Source organism: Dasypus novemcinctus, chromosome 5, assembly GCF_030445035.2.
Source record: "Dasypus novemcinctus isolate mDasNov1 chromosome 5, mDasNov1.1.hap2, whole genome shotgun sequence".
NCBI lineage: Eukaryota > Metazoa > Chordata > Mammalia > Cingulata > Dasypodidae > Dasypus > Dasypus novemcinctus.
In genome coordinates, this window is record NC_080677.1 from 158,650,022 (window position 1) to 158,672,461 (window position 22,440).

The following is a 22,440-nucleotide window of genomic DNA, read 5'->3' on the forward strand; positions in this document are numbered from 1 at the left end:
TTTTTTTAAAAATTGGATCTGATTGAGGGAGAAACCAGAGTGGTAAACTAATAGCCACCAGAGGCTACTGGAGGCGGTGAGGGCAGAAGAGCTTTTTTTCCCCCAAAGACCCGAGGACAGCTGAGCTGTCTGATGTGAAGGACACTGAGCCTTTTCTTAGGGAAATTCAGGAAAAGCAAAAACCACAGCACCAGCGCGTCAGAAATAAGCATCGAGAGCTGAAGGCGTGTCCACATGTACACATTTATTTGGATTCAGAGAGACAACACAGATAAAATACTTTGATCACTCACAAGTTCATATTTGGTAAGAAAAGCGGGTTGCCACAAGATTGTTATTTTTTTATTTGATTTTTTTCCTGTCTTTATTAATGAAGGAATGCTGGGGAAAGGCTTCCAGAAACACCAACTGGGAACAGGATTTTGGCACACGCAACTAATGGATACACCGTGTTTGCGCTTAGCGGCTGAGAACCCGAGAGCACGTGCAAGATGACTCCCTTTTAGGCACCCTGCTTCCCCCTCCGGCCCCCTGTTTCCACCTGGCCTGGCTCCACCCACACCTGAGCCTGGCCTGGCCCCACCCACACCTGAGCGTGGCCTGGCCCCACCCACACCTGAGCCTGGCCTGGCCCCACCCACACCTGCGGTGCAGCCCAGGCCGCGCAGCGTCGGCACCTGCACCGTGGCAGTGGGCGACGCGCCCTCTAGGCACCGAAGCAGGGGTCCCGGTGCGTGCCCGGGAAATACGCAGTTCTCCAAGGAGGCTTCTCGGGAGGGGCTCGGCCGAGGGCAGGTGGTCTACGAGCGCTGGTGCGGGGCGCGCAGCTTAGCGGGGGGCGCCGGCGGCGGGCGAGGATATAAAGTTCACTACAGCTACCACAGGAAAAGGACATAGCGCTACTACGCGGCACAAGCTTTCACAGCAACACGTGGACTTGGACTTGCAACACTGTACAGCTCAAGTCTAAAGTGCGCGACCCCAATCCGAGGCGACAAGACAGGGCTATGGACAGGTAAAGGCAACACGGCCACAGACACAAGGGCTTTCCTGGTGTTTTCTCACATCCTGAGGACGTGAACGTGACGTCAAGACCATGTCTAGGTCTCTGAGGAAATAAAGACGTACTGCACTTTTTTTCCCAAGTATTTTAAAATAATAAACACAATATTGCTGGATAAACGAAAAGGGTCATGTTATTTCCGGTTAAAGCTAAAACTGAAATTTCTAAAATGCGGAAAGAATGGCCTCACATAGAGGCTTTTGGCCCTGGGAATTTGGGCTAATGCACAAAACCACCTTCTTTCCTCCCTTCTTCGCTTCTTTCTTTTCTTCCCTCTCCCTTTTTTTTCTGAACAGGTTACAGACCAACTTCAGAGAATATATATTACACTCTTGGGACCTATTGTCTCCTTCCCTGAATGATGGTTGTTTGGGTTTTCACTGCACAAGACGGAGCAAAGCTCCCAGAAAACTCGGGAAGGACTGGCAGGGGAGGGGTGGAACAATCTATCTTCTGCTGGAATTTCATACTCAGCATGCATTTCTCCTTTTTAAATTCTGTCATACTAGCAAGTTAAAAAGCAGCAGCTTCTGATGCAGGATCTGCATCCCAAGGGATAAGGGCTACGCAGCCTGGAAGAGAGGGGTCAGCACAGACCGGGGCACGGGCTCCCACCATCTTCTCTGGACAGGAGAGTGGGTTTGATAAACTGGTGCCTGTCTCTGAGTTGAGACCACTCAGCTGGAGGCTTTGAACAGATGGGCAGCTATTTGCTTATTATTCTCAACAGCCAATTTCTAGGAAGAGAAAGGATGCTTGGCAATTAGACCAAGTCTGGAAGGGGAGGCTTGTTCCTTCATGGTTTTCTCAGGTACATGTAGTTTTCTTCTAGTCATCCTACACAGAAAGGGGCAGAAGCCATGCTCGTATCAAGTGAGGCTAACGGGGTGCCTCTGTGTACAGCGTGGGAGCAGTAACGTAAGAGCAAACTCATGGAGCTTCAGATGGTTGGCTCCAGTTATGGTGTAGAGATTTCTACTCCAGAAGACAGGTGCCTCTTCCTTCCCCTGTATACCTGTGATCTTTCTGACTAGAGAAATAACTGGTCCACACACAGGGGAGGCATCAGACTAACTTTGTATCTGGAGTCTGCATCTACCAATCCACAGTCCTCCTCTTAGCAATAGATCATCTGTGACTCCAGAAATACCTGTGGGAACTTCTATTGGCTCATGTCTCACCGTCACATTTGTTGGGGGAAGAAAGATGTTTTCACAAGTATTACTTTGAGTTCTGAGCATCTGATTATCTCTGCGTATTCTGGTTGTTTTGGATCTTGAAGGGAGAATGGATAAATAAAAGGTCTAAGAGGATGTCTCAAAATCTACAGGAAGGGGCTCATTTCATGAGAGGACAACAACCGCCCATGGGGTATAAATGACTCATTTGGCATTCCAGGGAGCCTCGTGGGAGACAGAGGTGGAGATGGGAATATGTGACTCCCCAGGCAGTCAGTGACTCCTTCAAGGACGGTGGCAACGTGGCATCCAGGAAGAGGTCGTTATTCTCACACCGAGACCTTCTCCCAAGGCTGAGTTTAATTTTCTGGGCTCACCACATTCTGGGAGTGTGCTTCATTCCTCTTTGTTTTGGCCAATTAGATGTCATTTTGATTTTCCTGTATTAATCCAAATGACCTAATAAAAGAATACTGTTTGGGAAGATGCCTCAAGAACCATCATCAACCTTCTGTTCAAAGCAAACCAAGTTGGAAAGCGGAATAGAGAGGATCACCCTAATTTAAACAAGATGAACCTTGGCTTGCCGAGCTTTATGAGTGGGTCTGCTAAGGGCAAACTGGGTGGAAAACTTGAATGGGAAGAGAATCTTATTGCTACTGTAATTGATCTGATCAACCATTTAAAAGAGCTTGCAGTCTTTTTTGTGTGTGTTTTGCAATACTAACTTTAGAGAAGTGATAAGCCATAACATGTATAGAAAGAAGGCATCATACCTTTCAAAGATTTTGGGGGCCTATGTTCTGGAAAACCTTTGCTACGTGTTCTATTGTGCCTCCATTAACAGAAAGAAAAGAAAACTGGTTTAGTTTTTATATCTGCCCCTGCAGTCTCTATAACCCATACAAAATAAAAATCTATATGTTACAAAATAGGATTTCTTTTTAATATATATATTTTCCTTTTGTAAAATTATATGTATTTAAATACATTTGAAATGTTGCTATAGGTAAATTAGAAATTTTTTTCCTAATACTATGAAAAAGGCAATAATTTTTATTTGTCAACATACATTTATAGCTACTTTATTCTTTTCACTGCACCCCAAAGAACCTTTTATAGTTCATGGGGGCAATTTGGCACTATTCGATCCTACTACTTTGAAGTGAAAATAAAGTTTGATTTGTACACTATATTAAAAGTAAGGGAAATATTTATAACAGTTTTAAGCTCTTACTTATTGATTAGAACACAGCCTTTTGTCACTAATTACTAGAGAGGTATTCTAAACTTAAGAAAGGATTTTTAAAAGGAGCAATGTTTTCTGATTTTTAAACTGTACTCTACTTTGACACCACAGTATAGAAATAGACTTACTTTGGAACAAACCACAAATACATCTGCACGGTTTGTGACAACTTAAGTGTCTACCTAGAGAACTGACACAGCTTCGTGAGCTGGGTTATTATAAATCTTGTCCCAGGCGTTCAATTTCTTCAATCAGGAAGTCAATGTCTTGATGAGTTGCTGCGGGGTTTGAGATGACCATGCGGAAGAAGTTGACTTTGTCTCCCAAGGGCTGGTAGCTGACCATTGTGGTCCCGTACTCCATCATTCTGGCTTTAATCACTGGAGCCACCTGTTGGGAGGGACCAGATCAGATCAACACGGTGACCATTTCTCCAGGGGACTCTCTCCTTAGTCAGACAACCCAACAGCAAAGCGCCTTTGTCATTTTTAACGAAACAAATCAGAACCCTATTTGTTTTCCCTTGAAGGAATTGCCTCCAAGATTTCTTGGGATGCGAGGAAAAGACCAGTTCAATATATTCAAGATGTGATTGGAAGAATAATAAATGGTGGGATAGCAGGTCTCACACCATGAGATGCTTTCCACCTTACCCTCTTCCTTTCTTGTTAGTGTTTTGGGAAGATGGGAAGAATCTGGTATTGACTCCAAGGCTAAATGGTTTAGCAATTCAACATTTGGTGGCATTGCAATGACCTTGTAAATGTAAAAACGTTGGGAATAAAATATATTCAAGTGATTCAGAAAGACGAGGAGACATTTGGCAACCTTTTGAGACCCTAAAGTTTTCTAGCTTCTTTTCATTCTCCTTTTACATTCCCTTAGTTTATATGCTATTTTTGAAAGGTATTCCTTAATCATCACAAAGAATCAGCTGGGAGAAAATGCTGAGCCCACAAAGAATTTGACACACCAAAGTGTAACACAGACATTTATGCCAGACTGATAATTACAGCTTCTGTCATTTGTACTGTTTGTGAAATTAAGTCCAAACGCTTCAGCCTAAAGACCTGCCTTCCACTGCTCACCTGAGTGAATCTTTGGCTCCGACGAGATCGATTCATTCAATATTTCCTGAATGTACCACACATATATTTATCCCTTCACACGTGCCAGCAGTCTTCTAGGCTACACATGTGCTCTGTACTCTTCCAGCTCATATCCAGAGCACACTGCCAGCTCTACCGGGTCGTACAAACTCTATGAGCCTGTCCTGCTTTCCCCGATCTGTTAGCACCTTCCTCTTTTAAGTTATAGATACATGATCTTTACCTATAGATTCTGACTACATTCTATTTTCCTATTGAGGAAAGACATTTTATCAATTGTAAGCTCCTTGTAAAGTCATGATGTCTCTTATGTCTTTTGTTGACCAGCAATGTGGGTACTTATTGAAGGCTTTGGGCATCTTTATTGATAATAAAAGTAACATCAAGGAAGAGGCATACATTCAAATTAGGTCTCTACCTATGAGCTTTCCACATAGAGTTACCATTTGAGTTTGCAAAAATAACACATCTGCTCTCTTAAGTTCATTGATTGTAACCCAGGGATGGGAAACACCAGAGATACAGTAAGTCAATTAGAAAACAGGCAGCATGCCTTTTCATCCCAGTTTCATTCATCTTAAATGAAGGACAATGAGGTCCAAATGGAATGCTTCCATGAACGTGTGACTTCTGAATATTAGCCCCTAAATGATCTCTGGTTTACAATGCAGTTTTCATCTTCAGAACTTTCATCCTCAGAGCAGGTCATCAGCAAGGTTCTGCATCAGCTGCAGTCACTGGGTACTACCAGCAGGTGGGTGTCACAGTCACTTCCCCAAACACTTCCCATTGTGGACTAGCTTCCTCACCTGAAAACCAAGGTGTGCAGGTGATGATGCCAGTCCTGAGATGTTCTGAGTCTAGGTAAGTTCTGGTGTCCCTGCTGGCCCCTTCCTTACTCTAGGGAGGAGGTAGTGGAGAGAGGAATGCTTCTTTGGGGGTGATTCTTCTTTCATGCAAAGAATTAAGGATGTCTGCAGAGCATCAGGTTCTCTCCAGGGAGTAAATATGAAAAAGAATTTAAATCTCGCAAGTCTGGGATTAGGCTCTGAAAATGGATCGATTAGAATATTCTAGTCTAAGGATAGGGACTGTATCTATTCCTTTGCATTGTGAGGCAAGGCAAGTCCATGTGGTCCTGGGAAAGAACAACTTAAATTAGAAAATATGTTTGCAGGAATTTAAGAATTGACAGGACTCATAACTATTTCTTGGTTTTGCTTGTGCAACAAATCATGTTGGCTCTTTAAAACTGGTAAAATAATAACAATGCTTTACTCACTGAATTTAACTCTCATTTAATTATCATGGGCAATCCAAGCAAAAACACATAGGAATGGCACTAATTATTGGAGGACAACAGTCCCTAACCTTTCAGATAAATCTAATCAAGAGCCAGAAGACTGATGTTATTAGCCATCATCCTGAACAGATTTGGGCATAAAATGATATTGAATTCTCCCAGTTCCTCAAGTTAGCTGAGTTGGCAAAAACCACAGCTATCTAAATACTAATGACTTTTGGTTGCTTCCAGAAAGTGCCAATGAAGTAAAATGAACAAGAGCATGGGGCATCTACTTAATTGCATAATCACTAATTGCAAGCTGGGAAAGAAAATAAGATTCTATTTGGATGAATATATAAAATTTTTACTTGCTTCTAGGCATTTTGGGGTCATATTCTTGGTTTTACTGAATATAGAAAGTCAGCTGGGAAAGGAAGGGACTGCGGTTGAAGAATTCCCTCATGGCCTAATCAAGAGGAGTTCAGTGGGGTTGCCTGCTGAGCCTGGATCCTGTTCCCCATAAAGCCGAGTTCAAGCCCTAACCCCTGGCCCTGGGGGTGTGGACCCATTTGTAAAGATGACCTTTGAAGATATTTGTTAAGGTGCAGACTCATTTATGAATAGATCTTTGAAGATTCTGTTTAGATGAGGCCAAACTGAGTGAGGGCAGGCCTTAATCCAATATGGCTGACGTCTTTCTAAGCAAAGGAAACTGGACATGGGAGCAGAAGCCAGAAACTGGTAGAAGCTACAAGTCAGCAGAAACCAGAGGTGCAGACAAAGGAGGAAGAGATGGCCATGTGAGGGATGATTGCCCAAACACTTGAGATGCCGGGAGAAAGCAAAGCCCTGCTGGTACCCTGACATTGGACTTCCAGCCTCCAAAATCGTGAGACCATAAGTTCCTGTCCTTGAAGCCAACCCACTGTATGGTATTTGTCACTGCAGCTCTGGCAAACTAAGATACTACCTTACGAGTTTAATTTAGGGTATTGCTTTCTCTCTTGTGCCATTAGCTTTCTCAATCCTATAAAAAACAAGAATCAGGGAACCATTCTACAACATGAATCCACATTTTATTCCCAGCAAAGAGGGCTAAGGTTAAAGCAGGTTAAAGTATGAAATAATCTTACAAGATATCACAGGGATGCATGCTTTCACCATTAGAAACACTTTTGGTTTTTAAATCTCTGAAGGCTGAGAGAAACTTCTGAGAAAGAGAACAGAAGAATAACCATAAATAAGACATTTAAATGATAATATTGCACCCATTAAAATCTCCACTACACTGAACATCATAGACTTTAAAAGAGTCATCTTAAATATGAGGCCCAACTACATCTTTCCCGATTTCTGGTTAAATCCACTATTGACCTTATTAAAGTCAGGAAAGGACTACAAAAGCTGATGGAAGAGCTGCAGCTAATGGCCAAGTATAAAGAAGAAGAAGATGACTGTCTGTTGACTCTAGTCTGATAAGCTTCTGCCTGGCACCCACTTGCTGCCCTCTGCCTGCCTCTCAGATTTGTACACAGGACCCTGGTCCTTCTTCATTGACTTTGACTTCTTCATTGACTTCTTCATTGAATTTGACTTCTTCATTGACTTCTTCATTGACTTTGACTTCTTCACTGACTTCTTCATTGACTTTGTCTCACTGACTTTGTCTCAGGGATGAGGTGCCACATGCACGCTCAGTTCTTGGGCGCTAGGCAACTCCACCAGTGGATTCACACCCTCCTGAAGATTTGATCATGCTCGTTTTAACAACCATTTCTTATGTAGATCTCGGTCTCTAAACCAGTGCAATGTGGGGGAAGGCCTATGGCCCTCTTATGGTTTCCTAAATGTTGTTTCTCTTCACTTTTCTGGAATATGCAAAAGATAAGTTCACTAGAAAACATTTTTTAAGCACCTTGTGTGTGCGAAGCCATGTACCAGGAAAGGGTACACAGAGAAATTCCTCTGCCTTGTCCAGTCCTGAATTTAACTTTTGTTCTCGTTTCCCACACTCTGCACATCTTTTCCCCCATTTTGGTTCTATGTTAGTGCTGAAGAATGGAACTTCAGGCGATGATGGGAGTATGTGTCTCTGCCTGCCTGACACCTAGCCACAAGCCACAAGTGGCTACTGAGCACTTGACATGGGAAGAAGAACTCAAGTTTCAGTTTACTCAATTTAAATTTATATAGCTATGACTCCCATATTCAACAGCACAGACGATTTATTTTGACCCAGCTCTTTTCCTTCTGGGATTGTGTGTGCATGTATGTGTGTGAAGATTTTCCAGTCACTGGAAATAACACTTTAAAGGCTTTACTTTGTCAATGGTATAAAAACAGTTTACTATTATTTTGATAGCTATCCCCAGGAAATAATCTCCATCGACATCTCAGGTTATATGATGTGCTAAAATCTAAGAGGCATTTGGAGAGATCTCTGAGAGAACTTCAGAGTTGACATTTGCTTAGAAAATTACAAAAAGAAATCCTTTCAGTTCCATATTCCCATTTGCACCAACTCCTTTGCACAGTGAAAAAAAATGGACTCAACAAATGAAATTAGTTAAACTACTCAGTGGATTCTCTGTTGGGTCAGTGGGTTCACGAAAGATGTAAAAGACATTAAAAATGGTAATGACTAATTTCTAACTAACTTACTACAGAAAAAGTCACTGTTAAGATAATTTACACATCACAAAATTTCCTGGAAAAATATGAATTCCTCGCCTCTCAAATGCTAGCAGACCCATTTTTTGCCCGTACCCATTATCCTCTGCATGTTCCCTCCCATCTCTTGAGCTGGGTTTTCTGGAATGAACCATCTTCACTAAGACTGCAAATACCCCAAATAGCTGTCCCCATGGATCCCAGTTCTAGACGCTTCCTCCTATTTGTTTTTCTACATCAGTGGTTTTCAACCTTGGCTTTGCACTGGAGTCCCCTGGAGAACTTTCAGAACAATTTGCCGACCCCTCCCAAAACACATGAATTAAATTCTCCAGGGTTATGATCTGGTCACCAGTACTTTTTAAAAAAGTCAGGGATGCTTCTGCTGAGCAGCCTGGGTTGCAAACCTCCAGCGCTAATTGGAAGTCTCCATTTAAAGACCTCAACAGAGTCTGCCCCAGCCATGCTCCTGATTAGAAACCTGTTTTGGGCATCCGAAGCCTCTACGGCTCCCTTCTGTGCTTGTGACTGAGCACCAGCTTCCCTTGGGGAATGAGGCAACTCTGGTAACCATTCTTGCAGCTCTGTGATGCTGGTCAAGGTTATCACCTAATTATTGATTTTAAGGCATCATCAACCCGCTCTCAGAAAGTGGCAGAGCAAATGGGGTTGCTGTAAGTTCTGATATACTGGTCCTGGACCTCCTGGCTCTGCAAAAGCCCACGGAAGGGAAAGGGGCCGCTGCACCATCTGACCGCCCCACCCCGGGCCGTATCGTGGGAAAAGCCCACCAGACACCCGGTGCACAGACGGAAGGGTCTTGTGTCGCTTACCTTTGAGAGGCGACTCATTCTTTCTTCGTTGTCCTCCAGGGTCCGCAAACTCGGCGGCACATACCAGAAGCAGACGTTGGTGTGCTGGGGCTACAGAGATGGAAGTGAGACTCACAGATAGCCCGCACTGGCAATTTTGAAAATCCCAAGGACATTTGAAATCTATTTACTTGGCAGATTCGGAATACAATTCCTATTTTCAAATCAGTAATTGCCTTCGGGGTGCCTGACTTTCACCTTGTACCATCATTATTGTATTTGATTTTTGCTCCAGCGCCCCGAAAAGCTACCTTGTTTTGACCTTTGTAATTGTCCCACCTACCCAGGAAGCACATCATTTACACCTGAAAAGTAGCAATGATAAGAACTGAAAGTAGGGAGAGGGAAGAATAGGTTTAATATGGGGGCATTTTGGGGACATTGGAATTGTCCTGCATGACATTGCAATGACAGATACAGGCCATTATATATTTTGTCATAACCTACAAAATTGTGCAGGACTGAGTGTAAGCTATTACGTCAGTTATAATCCATGATTAGTTGCAATTGTTCCTCAATTGCAGCAGATGTACCACACTAACGAAAGACATTGTTAATGTGGGGAAGTGTGGGAGGGGGACGGGGGAGCAAATGAGAATCCCCTATATTTTTTATGTAATCTAAAGCTTCTTAAATAAAAATAAAAATTAATTAATTTTTAAAAAAGAATTGGAATTGAGTAAACTTTTGGGATGGTAGAAATCAGGGCACATACCTTTCCATCAAATACCATTTCATATCCTTCTCGGTTTTTTATGATATTGTATAAGTACTCGGCCAGTTCCAAACACTTATCAATCTGTGCTTCAAACCCAGTCGTCCCCTAAGTAAGAGAAGAACAAAGCCTGTGAGGTGGGCTGGGAAGGGGGGTTGGGCAATGATCCCCCTGCCATTTTGTCTCAGCCCTGCTGTGGCCCTGTCCCCACCCCAGCTGGAGTTTCTAGCGGCTTTCCTGGCTAGGATTTCCCCCTGTCATGCTCTCCCCCTCAGGGGCTTTTGTTCCTGTCCATTTCATTACTACTTGGTGGCACCTCTGCTTCCCGAGCCTCCATTCCCAAGGCAATTATTTTGATTACTCAAGGGGAAAATTTGCCTCCGCCTTTCATGGGCAATCATGGAAGTCATTACCAGCGGGCAGGCTGGGCGATTCCCTTCCTGCGAGAAGGAGCATCCTTGGTGACCCTTCCCCACCCATCATGTCAATTTCCCACCCCCACAGCCCATCTTCGTTGGCCAATGCTTGCCTCTTACAGAACAGAGTGCTCAATGAACGTTTGCAGAAGGAACGACGGAACGAATGAATGACCCTTAGGGAGCCTGCCGGTGCTTTTCTCGGGGTGGCCTGCCATTCCGCGGAGCTCATGAGAGTGCTCCTTTGTGGACAGATGACTCACAGGTTTGTAATGGGTGAACATCAAAGAGGTTGTTAGTCTCCAACTTTAGAAACCCTGGCTCTGGACTTACAAAAAACAGCAGAACAGCCTTGGACTGGAGCTGTTTAATTGCAGTCAGGACCCACCGGGGAATTACTTTTCAAAATGGCTTTCCTGCTACGGCCAGCAGTGCTAATGGAAAGCTTAGGCCATCAGGTAATGCTCACCCCAGGAGCCCTCAGAACTGGCCTATGAGCTAATCCAACCCAGAAACCAGAGGAAGCGATTGCAATGGAGACAAAGTGGTTCTGCTCTCCTGGACTCACCTGGACTCATCATCTCAGCTAAAGCAGGACAGAGCCAGTGACTTTTAACCTCTGACACATGTTTAAGAGCAGGTGCTGGGAAGCGGATGTGGCTCAACTGATAGAGTGTCTGCCTACCATATGGAGGTACAGGGTTCAATACCCAGGGCCTCCTGACCTGTGTGGAGCTGGCCCATGCACAGTGCTGCTACACAGCAAGGAGTGCTGTGCTATGCAGGGGCGTCCTTGCATAGGGATGCCCCATGTGCAAGGAGTGTACCCTGGAAGGAGAGCTGCCCCACGTGAAAAAAGCACAGCCTGCCCAGGAGTGGTGCCACACACACGGAGAACTGAAGCAGCAAAATGATGCAACAAAAAGAGACCCAGATTCCCGTGTGACTGACAATGCAAGTGGATGCAGAAGAACACACAGGGAATGGACACAGAGCAGACAGTGGGGGGAAGGGGAGAGAAATAAATAAAAATAAGTCTTAAAAAAAGAAAAAGGAGCAGGTGCTTTCAGGAAAGCTGATGGATTCAGAAATTCAGTGCTTTAGAGCCTGCTGCCCCCGCTGATTGGCTCCAGGGGGCCAGCTGGTTTCTGACAACCCCAGGCGAGGCCTGGGCTGATGCTTGGATGTTCCATGAGTCTTGGGTGCAAGATAATGAGGATTGCTTTGGGCAGGCCTGGCAGGTGGGGTCACTTAGAATAGACCATAGGTGGGAGGGAACGAGGAAATGAATTGTTCTTCCCCAAACCGGATCCTTTAGATGAGTTGGACTGCAACTTTCGGTCGCTCCAGCTGTGCAGCCTTGGCCACTCTCTCTGGCCACAGGGGGATGAGGACACCTGCCTGGTTTCCTGCACAGGGATATAGTCAGATGAGAGTGGATGCTCCATAAAGCATTGGACTGCAAGGCAAAGCAGTGGGACGAGAGGCCTGAGTGGTGTCCCCAGGCCCTCCCCAGTCCAGGACTGCTCTGCGGGGCCAGGCGCAGACTGACCGCCTCTGTAGTTGGGGTTAAGGAGGCACACGCAGAGTGACGTAGGAAACCCTAGTGTGCTCTGAGCAGCCGACGCTGCTCCTTTTCATGGTGGAGATGTACGGGAATTAGGGCCGGGTGTCACGCTCATGTTTTTGAAGGCTTTTAGGAGTTCTTCAAAACACAGGTATTCATTAAATACTACCGAGTAGCTCGTATATACCACCTGGCTCTTACAGTGAAAGTAATGACAAAGAGGCCATTAAAACTTGGTCCCATGGCCCCAGCCTGACCCAATCACTGGGAAGGAGGCTAAGGGTGGAGACGGGCCTCCCTGGTGGCAGGCTGGACACGCGGCGCCAGCCTCAAGCCGAGGGAGCTGCTCTCGCCTGCGCAGCCCTCGTGCTCTTCGCTGGACCCGCCACGGGGGCTCAGATTTTTGTTTTTCTTGTTCCCTGCAGTGTCTCCCACAGCCGGCGCAGTACCAGGCACGATTTAGATGCTCAATGTGCATTTGTGGAACGAATGAATGAAAGCGTAGCTGTTGAGCCCTGGGGCAGCGTTTTTACGAAGTAGGCTCCCTGGAACCATCAGGATCCAAACCAGATGAATGAAACGCAGATTCTCAGGCTCCACCCCTGGCCCTTGAACCAGAATTTCAGGAAGAGGAACAACGCTCTCGCTCTCTTCTTCAGTGCTCTCCCTGTCTGCCCAGAACTCAGCCACTGCCGGTGTCAGTTCTGATCCCGACGTCCCCTGCGAGCTGGCCTTGATTCTCCTCTCCTTAAAAGCCTACTTTAACCCTCCAGGCCCCGTGCTGCTGCTGCTGAGCCGGCCCCTGGCTCCCTGGCTGCCATCTATTTTTGCCGCTGTCTCCTTGCTTCGGGCTCTCTGATTCTCACCTGGGCCACAGCTCCCAGCAATCTGCCAATTCACACATGCCACTGTGCCCCTTAGCTCATGCCGTGCCTTCTTCCTGGACTGTCCTTCTCCCGCCTCCACTGGTTAAACCCTCCTTCTTATTCCACCTGTCCTGCTCAAGATCCATCGCAAATGCCGTCTCTTGATAAACCATGCATGATTCAAACAGGAACCAGCTCCGCATCCTTCACATTCCCCGGGTGCAGCTGGTTTTTATACGGCTTGCTAAATTCTCTAATGTGATAGTTATCTGTACGTCTGCAAAGTCGTAGCCTCCTTATCCCACTCTGCACCAGGTACAACCACAGATGCTCAATAACCATTTAGGAAAATAAATTAGTATTTGAGAGAGAAAGTGAACATCGTTACTCAGCCAAGGATGCGGGGCCATCGATTTCCCTTTCATAGGGTTCTCCTCTTCTTTTTTTCCCCAGCCGTTTGCCGGTCCCTCCACCACCCCCATGTCTGATGAGGGAGACCAGTCTCAGAAAACTGCAAGGGGACCTGCCGATTGTACAACCACACGCGTGCCCAGCTCGGCTGTGCAGCCCAGCTCGTGGTGTTCTGAGCCACCCCTGCAGGCCAGGAGAGGGGGGCTCGCTTTAAGTTTGTTTTTTGCTACCACTGAGTTTTAGTCACTGAGGAAGAAATCTGTCCATGTGGAAAATACCCGTCAAGTCCTAGGATTCTCTAACACGAAGCAGACAAAATGAAAGGTTACTAAGTAAGAACAGGGCTGAGGGCAGGCAGGGTGCCTCCGCTAATGACGGGCTGACGTATCTTACTGCCAGGCAGGACGCCTCGTGCAGCTCACACCCGTAGGCTCACTTTTTGCACACATCTGCCCTAATCAAGTTATCCTGGACCTAGCACCGTAGCCGACATCAGGGCATTTAATTCCATTAGTCATTAGCAGATTGGTTTGAAGAACAGTAATTGATACTACTTTCCGTGTGGCTTATCTTACTAAGGAGAACATCTGGATGAGTTTGAACATTGTGTCCTCTAGCCACATTTGATAAAGGATGGTTTGCTGGATTAATGCTGTCCTCCTCCTCTCACGATCACTATCGTTTTTCTGATGGTTTCCTCGTTCCTTGGGGATGCAAGAGAACAGGATCCAGGAGAAGGGGATCTCGGGTTCTTTTCCTTTGAGGGGAGAGGAGGGCTTCTCGTCCCTGCCTGACATTCCCGGAGCACCTTAGGTTCCGAGAGTGTAATTATCCTCACCTCCACTCCAGGGGAAGGAACGAACCTGTCACTGTAATTATTGCGATCACTTCATGTTGCAATATGTGCTTTAGGCTGAAGACCAAATGGAAGTATCAGTAATTTAGATGCCTAGATCCTCGAGGTTTGGCATAAAGAATTAAAGAAATATATGTGTCCAAAAGCGGCTGTGATCTTTCTTTTTCTCTATCTCCTCTCCTGGTGCTTTTAGTGCAGCAACTAGATCCTTTATTTCAGGCTTCATCTGGCCCTGCTGTTTCATTCCCACCTGCTGGCGTCTGGGTCGTTTCTCCAGGTGCTCAGCAGGCCGTGCCAAGCTGGAGAGTAGGCTTCCGATGGAAACGAATCGGTGAGCGGGGAGAGAAACATTTTTGTGTAAATACAGCTAAGAATCATCCTCTTGATAGAATCACCACAGGGGAAAAAGAGGAAAAGAAGGGCTCTTGGAGGAAGGGGGCTCTTGCACCACGTTTAGAGATCACGCTTTCCTCACCCCAGTGCCTGACGTTTACCTTTATCACTTCGTAGTGACCATCGACCAACAAAGTGAGAAATGTCCGCATTTTGAAATGCTTGGGAGGACGTCATTAATCTACCTTCTTCATTCTCTCTCAACGGAAGTATCGCTGCTAACAGAAGGTGTCTTGTCTTGGCGCACGCATCCTTGTCAGGCTCTCAGCTTTCAAAGGCGGAACTCAGCCCTCTTCCCCTCGAGACAGCCACCCACACTGCCACACACAGCAAACCCGGCTGGGGCGAGCTCTGCTGGGGCAGACTGCCTGGAGGATATCAAGTCTAGCCATCGCCAGAAACCAAGGAAGGGCTGTCTCTGTGTGACACCGGATCGTCATTCCATTTGAACTGCCTCTAGTCCCAGGACAGGTTTAAAGAAGATTCCATCCAGGGCTGAGGGATTGCAGTGCTTCCATCCCAAGCCCCCTCTTTTTCTTGTTCACTGCCCCCTCTCTAAAATGCCCTGGCAAGGCAAGGTGCTTTGAGAATGTTCCTAAACAGCAGTCTACATAGAACTCATTGCTGTGGACATGATTTGTCACCCCTTACCCAGGTCCGAGAGAGAAGTCACATCATCATCTCAGCACTGGAATGGGCCACACCTGCCGGCCCCATGATTTTGCTTGTTCCTACGGGACCGAGCCTGCCAGGCTGTTAGTGGTGGCCACTCACAAAGCTTAGAGGCAAGCGTGTGGCCCCTCCAGCAAAGCCACAGGGTCTCAGGCCTCGCTAGCTTCCTTCCTCCTTTTCTTATGTCACGTTCCCCTGATGGACCCTGCCACTGGCTCGTTTACAGCCTGCACGGCTGGCTTCGACCGCTGGGGCCTGTGGGAGAGAATGAACCAGGTGGGCGGGGACTGAGTTGAGATATTTGAATTCAAAGCCTGGTCAAAAATTTTTTTTTTTTAAATTGGCCTTTCCAGCCTGCTTCCATGAAACGTAATCTTTGTGCTCTTTGAAGGGTACAATTAGGTCAGTCAGAGCTGCACATCATTTGAACAGAATTTACTTTTCCAAGAGGGGAGTGCTCACCTACAGTTAAATTCTGAGTTAACAGAGAAACCACAGAAAAGGAGATGATTAGGCGCTTTAGGTTTTTTTGTTTTTTAAATGTTAAAAATAAACTATCGTCATGGATTCCTTATTTATCCTCTTTCTTCTAGAAACAAATACTTTACAGCTTTGCATTATTCAATCCAAGTGATCAAACACTGGGTAAAGACCAAAATAAAACAGAAAACAGCAAGGACAAAACCAAACTCTTAAGAATTAAGGAGTTCTGCCCTATAAAGCAGAATGGATTTGTTTTCTAGATGAGTGAGCAGGACAAGCAATTTGGCTTAAATGGAAAAAAAGAGGTTTTTAAAAATATATTATTGCCTATGTAGAGTGCAGCTATTTAGATATAGGATTAAAGAAAGACAATCTTGGGTGAGTCATTTTCAATGTGGAAATCAATGTTTTGACGTCACGTAGCAGATCAGGGCACCCGGTTTCTGCTTTTGGGCTCCATGAAGCCGACCCACACTTGCTCACCTTTGCCTTCCACATTAGCCATAGTTTAAAGACATCCACGTGGCGCCCGCACTGTAAGGCTTTGTCTCCGGTGTCATAGGACAGGTCGTAGTGTTTGTCTTGCTGAAAGAGGTAGGAGGCATGCATCTGATTGCAACGCTGCATCAGTCCCTAGAAGTGAGAAGAGAAAACTTAGGAAACTCCACAGATTTTAGCAAACCTTCTATTTGCGCTGTGGTATAAAATATTAAGGGAAGTAAACAGAAGGAGACAGTGTACATCCTGGAAAAAGAAAACAGGAAGACTCAAATGAAAAAAAAAGTGTGTGTGGGGGCAATATCTGGAGAGAAAAAGTTTTTTTGATAGGTCAGCTCTGTGGGATAAATGGCTCTGGGTTTCATATGTCACCAGAGGTTAACAAGGTTAAAGTATATGCTTACTTTCCCTTTTAAGAGCAGGTATTAATATTAGAACAAAAGAAAACAAACAAAACCAATCCGAGTGTCATGTTTAATCTTCGGGAGGTTGACTTGATTTTCTGGTTTTGTTGTAATTAAAATGTTTTTGGAAACATGTTGGTTCTGTCAAATATTATGTTGTCAGAGTTTGAGCTCTCATTGGAAATCGCTTTCAAGACAGCTCATTGCTATCCTTCTTAAAGGCTAAAATCGAAAACAGTAAAGACACTGCTATTCTGAGATTGTTGAAATAACCAATCTTTCAGATGCCATGTGCCTATTTCAAGAGTGGTCAGAGTTTCAGTACTGCATTTAAATTTTGGGGGGAAGTACTGGGGATTGAACCCAGGACCTCATCATGTGAAGCAGGTGCTTACTTAACCACTGACCTAAACCCGTACTGCATCAGTAGTGCATCTTTATACTCAATTGTTTATGGTCGTTAGAATGGAAATTTTCATTGTTCTGCAATGGAACAATGACCACTAATGTGCCCCAGCAGCATAGCCCTACTATGGAAAATGGGAGGCTGGGTGATGGAACTATTCCAGAGAACAGCAAATGAATCATGCTATCCGATTAAACAGCACCGCAGTCACCTCCTAGGAACCCCACCACGTTTCAATTTGTCAGAAACCACAGGAAGGCTTTGACACTTGCAGGATAATTGTGCTTTTTCAAAGCCTTGGCATTTGGTATTTGTGTAGTGACTCATGGCAAGGAAAGAAAAGACAAAAACGTGACCATTTAGTTGAAGAAGTTAGAAGTGAAAACCCTTTTGAAACATTATCCAAACAGCTTTGTACTTCAAGTTTCATACTCATTGGAATCCATTAAGATGTTTTTGAGACTAAGAAAAAAATAAATGCAAGGCATTTGTCTTAGGAATTTGTATGTAGGGAGACTTTGAATTTGAAAAAGAAAACTAACTTTAAGCCAAATATGAAAATGTGAAAATTGCAGTAAGTGCTTCTATTTTGCTTCACAGGCACAGAAATTTGGTTACCCTTCCTCCTCTAGCCACAGAGATCCCAAACAGGTGCCACCAAGCCTAGGGGAGACCACCTCAGAGTGCAGACTTGTGGACCAGGCCAGTAGAAAAACAACTCAACGCCCATGACCCCTAAAAGGTCAGTCAGCACCAGTATCATGATGGTACAAAAGCCAAAGACAAAGCAATGTGGGTTTTCATGCAGACAGCCTTATTCCTTGGACCCCATAAGAAAGGTGCTGTCAGAGCCTCATAAACTCTTGGAGTTGGAATAGACCTTATAGCTCATTTAATCTATTCCTACCCAGTGAAGGAATTCTTTCTATACCCTTACTAATGAGTGATTGTCCAATCTCTATTTAATCATTTCTTCCAATGATGAATTTATTTCTACACAAAGCATCCATTACCTTTGTTGGGCCACTTAATTTTTAGATAAAGTATTCCTCTTGTTGACCTTGAGACATGCCTAAAGCCATTGGGTATTCTGATTTTTACATCAAGTCTGTACCACCGAGTATCACTGATACACTGTCCCCAAAGCCTCAAGGACAAAAACTGAGAATCATTGAAGCTGTGCTGGCCACCGTCCTCTTCTCAGCCCTTTATTTTCTCTTTTTTCTAGGTTAAACAACCTGAGTTCTTTCAACCATTCCTATCACATTTTTACCAATTGTTCTCTGTTCTTCGAGCTCTCGCTTGATGGGGTCCCATCTAAGACTTGGCAACTAACTAAGCAAACCACTCTGGTGTGGTTTAACAGAGGAGATGGGAATAGGAGATTATCACCTCCCTCACCCTCCACTTCTTTTACCCACTCCCTTTTTTTGAATGCTATATATATTTTTCTGCTTTTGACTCGTTGCTGACCATGCAGAATTCAACCTAAAGTCCTGCACCTTCTACATAACTGCAGCTATTTGGCCATGTGTAAACAAGTCTGCCCCCAGTCAAAATATCACCATCCCGTACCTGGAGCCTGACCTTATACGTATCCCCACTAACAACTTCCCTTTTTAAAATATGACTCACCGTTCCAGCCTGTAAAAATCATCCTGTATATTGATCCTGTCATTACACAAATCCACTCTACCCAAATGTCTCATCTGAAACATTCAGAGGCTTCTAGGTTTTTGCTCCCAACCATCCATGAATATTTTAAGTGACCCAGAGTTAGGAACCCAGCCACAAGGTTTTATCCTGCATGATACCAAATTACCAATCAACAGTTAATCAGTTCCAAATTTGTTTAACTCTATTTTCATCTGACCTGCTCTTCCCTTCTCTCTGTCAGGACATGATGGGAGCTATTATCTAATATCTGGCTAAGATCTCAATAACCAAAACTCTTTCAGCATTTCTCCTTTCAAGTGATATAGCTGAGATAGGCAGAATATAATTAATTGAACTGGATTTTAGCTGATGGAAAACCAATCTGAAAGGATATTTTTTCAATGTATTCATCTCATTCTGCCTTCTATCCTGGGTCATTCTTTTTATGAATTATTTTGATGAGGACGTGGAAGACATTAAACTTGTGGTCAACAACAGGACATAGTAAGAACCATGAAATAATAACACCCTGTAACCAGCAATCCCATTTTGAGGAATCTACGTTAAGAAAATAGTCAGAAATGTGATCAGATGTATCTGTCAAAGGACTTTTATCAAGCCACTGTGTAAAATATGTTAATATTTTAACCACATGGGGTATGATTAATTAAATTATATAATAGAATATTATGGGGAAAATCATATTTTGAAGATCACTCTTGATAAAACATTAAATATGGAAAAAGGATGAACATGTACATAGGATATATGTGATAGCAATTTTATTCATTGCCTATATTTCTAGAAAACTTGTGGGAGGAAATATTTTAAAGCAGTAATAATGTTTATTTCCAAGTGATGGGATTTTGTGTGACATCAAATTTATTTTTACCTGCTTTACCACCCAACTTTTCTAAAATAATTCTACGTCGATTTTAGAATTCAGCAAAAGCAAAATATTTTTAAATTAAATAAAGATAAATATATAAAACCCCCGATAGTCTGGGGATGGATTCTCAATGCTGATGAGATGAGAGGGATAAACTGAAGCTCCTTAACTGCGTCCCATGAACTAAACAAGTGTAGGGCTAAGGAGATGCGAGTCAGACCCGGGGTCTGGGAAGACAGGGGGAAGGGCTTTAAATGACAGGGGCATGCGCGAGAGAGTGACCTCAGACCTTGTGAGCACAAGTCTCTTGCTGGTTAGCACATGTCCAGACACCTTACATTCTGCACATGGTGTTAAATCATAAATGTGATGTCATTACGGGAGCTCTAATACACACACGTAGCCGTATGCATAGAGAAGTCTAACCCCCAAGCTGATTCTAACCTTAATCCTACAACATGCATGTTTTTTCTTCTGGTAAAAACTCTCCTTCTCAAATCCATGGGAAAAAATGGAAATTTAATTTCTTGAGAGACGAAAGTAGGCCCTGAATGAGGGGATGCCAGGTCCAGCTGGGGAAGATTGTATCACACGGAAAACAAGGAGCTTGGGTCAAAGTTGATGCCCTACAAGTTGAGACCCCCCCCAAGCCTTTTGACGCCCCCCCCCTCCGGGCACCAGCACCCCGTCCCCTCGCAGCAGGGACCTCGGCCAGGGGCTGTCGAGGCGCAGAGTCCGCGGTGGACAGCAGCCAGCCACGCCCACGAGGGACCTACCTCCTCCCGCACCAGGAGGGCCGAGCACTGCAGGGGGACACCCATCATCTTGTGAGGATTCCACGTCACGGAGTTGGCCCTGGAAGAAAGGACATCGCGCAGGAGACGTGAGGCGGGGGCGGGGGCGGGCTCAAGCACGCGGCTGGGGACAGCACCTCGTCTACGAAGCCAGGGGCAGATCCCAGCACCCGCAGCGCCTCTAGGTCCCCAGCGACAGCAGGTGCGGGCCACGGCCACCGCGCTCTGGGGAGCCTCGTTCTGCCTGAAGCTGGCCCGGGGGCCCTTCGGGCGTAGAAGACCCAGGAGGGGCAGGGTCGCCAGCCCGCGTCCCGCCCGGAGCCCGCGGCGCCTGCCTCGCAGGCCACCAGGCCTTCCCAGGGCTGGCACGTGCCCGCAGCTGCGGCTGTCCTCGCCCGGGTCTCCTGCTTCCTACTTAATGATTCCCGGACTTCTCACAGGTCGTCCGTACCCACAGCCCTGGTGCCTGGAATTACTATTAGCAGTAGTTGCAGAGGTAATAGTAGCAGTGGCGGTGGTAGTAATAGAAGTAGTAGAGGTGGCAGTAGTGAGGGTAGTACTAGTACTGCCAGCTGTGGTAGCAGCAGCAGTGGTGGTGGTAGGAGCAGTGGTGGTAATAGTATTAGTAGTAACAACAGTATTGGTGGTGGTAATAGTAGTAGTAGTAATAATAGCAGAGGTGACAGCAGCGGTGGTGATAGTAATAGTAGTACTAGGACTACTAATAGTAACAGCAGTGGTAGAAGTGATAGCGGCAGCAGAGGTGACAGTAGCAGCAGTGGTGGCAGTAGTAATAGCAGCAGTGGCAGTGGCAGCGTGTTTTATCTGGATAGAGTGGCCGTGGCTGAACTGCCCGCGGTCCCCAGCTTCTCCTGTCCCTTGTCCCCGCCGCGCTGCGGGGCCCCAGGGCTCGCTGGGCCTGCAGCCTCCACGCCTCACCGCAGGGGGCCGCGCCAGGAGCCCTGCCCGCAGCTCCGCGCCAGCTTCGTCTTCTCGCCCCAGTTTCCTCACACAGACGCCTTCCTGTTCTCAGACAGCTCTCTTCTCGTGTCGCTGGCCTGCCACGAGGCGGCCTGGTTTGCCTGAGAAGGGTTGGCAATTTCTTGAAAAAACAGCCTCAGGTTCATTTCAGGCTGTTTCACCGTGGGATTCAACCGCGCGGCTTCTGTGGCTTTCGGGAAGTTGGAGAGACCTGAACCCCCAGGCTGGAAGAGTCTCCCAGTGTCCTCGTTGGCACCCCAAACGCAGCCGACCCCAAACCAATTCCTTGCGTGCTCACTCCTCAGCCTTCCACCTCGATTCCGTCTCCACGCTGTGCCTCAGCTCTGCTGGCATCTGCTTCCCAGGGGCCGCCCCAAACCTCAGAGGCCTCTTTGGTCTCTTTCTCATCTGCCCCCTCCCAGCCAGTGCCCCTTCCACGCCTGCTTCCCCCACTCGCCTGCGCTCCTCCGCTCGCTGCCTCCCCCATCAGGACATGGGTAGGAGCTTCTTCTAGGGCCGCTTCCTCAACTCTAGCCCAGAGTTACCTTCTCCTAGTGCCTGCCTCCTCACCTCTAACCCAGTTACCTTCTCCTAGTGCCCGTTTCCTCATCTCTAACACAGAGTTACCTTCTCCTAGCGCCCGCCTCCTCTCACCCAGTAACCTTCTCCTAGTGCCTGCCTCCTCGCCTCTAACCCAGTTACCTTCTCCTAGTGCCCGTTTCCTCATCTCTAACCCAGAGTTACCTTCTCCTAGCGCCTGCCTCCTCTCACCCAGTAACCTTCTCCTAGTGCCTGCCTCCTCACCTCTAACCCAGAGTTACCTTTGCAAACGCAGGTGAGAACATCGCTTCTGGTCTCAAAGCCTCACCATGGCCCTATGGCAAGGGGTTTCCAACCTTCTTTGTCCCAAAGCCCCTGAGAAGTACCACGCTCTCCACTCTGTGTGATGCCCAAGTGGGACTGACGTCAAATGCCAAGTCTTCTCCAGGGGATCCGGATGTGGCTGT

General features: G+C 46.0%; 1 protein-coding gene across 2 annotated transcripts in view; it reads right to left on the bottom strand.

Moving 5' to 3' along the window:
• Window positions 1–224: 224 nt before the first annotated feature.
• The window catches only part of GAD2 (glutamate decarboxylase 2), a 64,455-nt gene continuing 42,239 nt past the window's right edge, over window positions 225–22,440 (bottom strand). For both annotated transcript variants that reach the window (XM_004470781.4, XM_058297803.2), the window contains exons 12-16: window positions 20,435–20,513; window positions 16,289–16,438; window positions 10,142–10,249; window positions 9,388–9,477; window positions 225–3,880 (exon numbers count right to left, since the gene is read on the bottom strand). In XM_004470781.4, coding sequence (XP_004470838.1) covers window positions 3,707–3,880; window positions 9,388–9,477; window positions 10,142–10,249; window positions 16,289–16,438; window positions 20,435–20,513 — 601 coding nt within the window. In that variant the 3' untranslated portion in view covers window positions 225–3,706. The remainder of the gene's footprint in view (window positions 3,881–9,387; window positions 9,478–10,141; window positions 10,250–16,288; window positions 16,439–20,434; window positions 20,514–22,440) is intronic.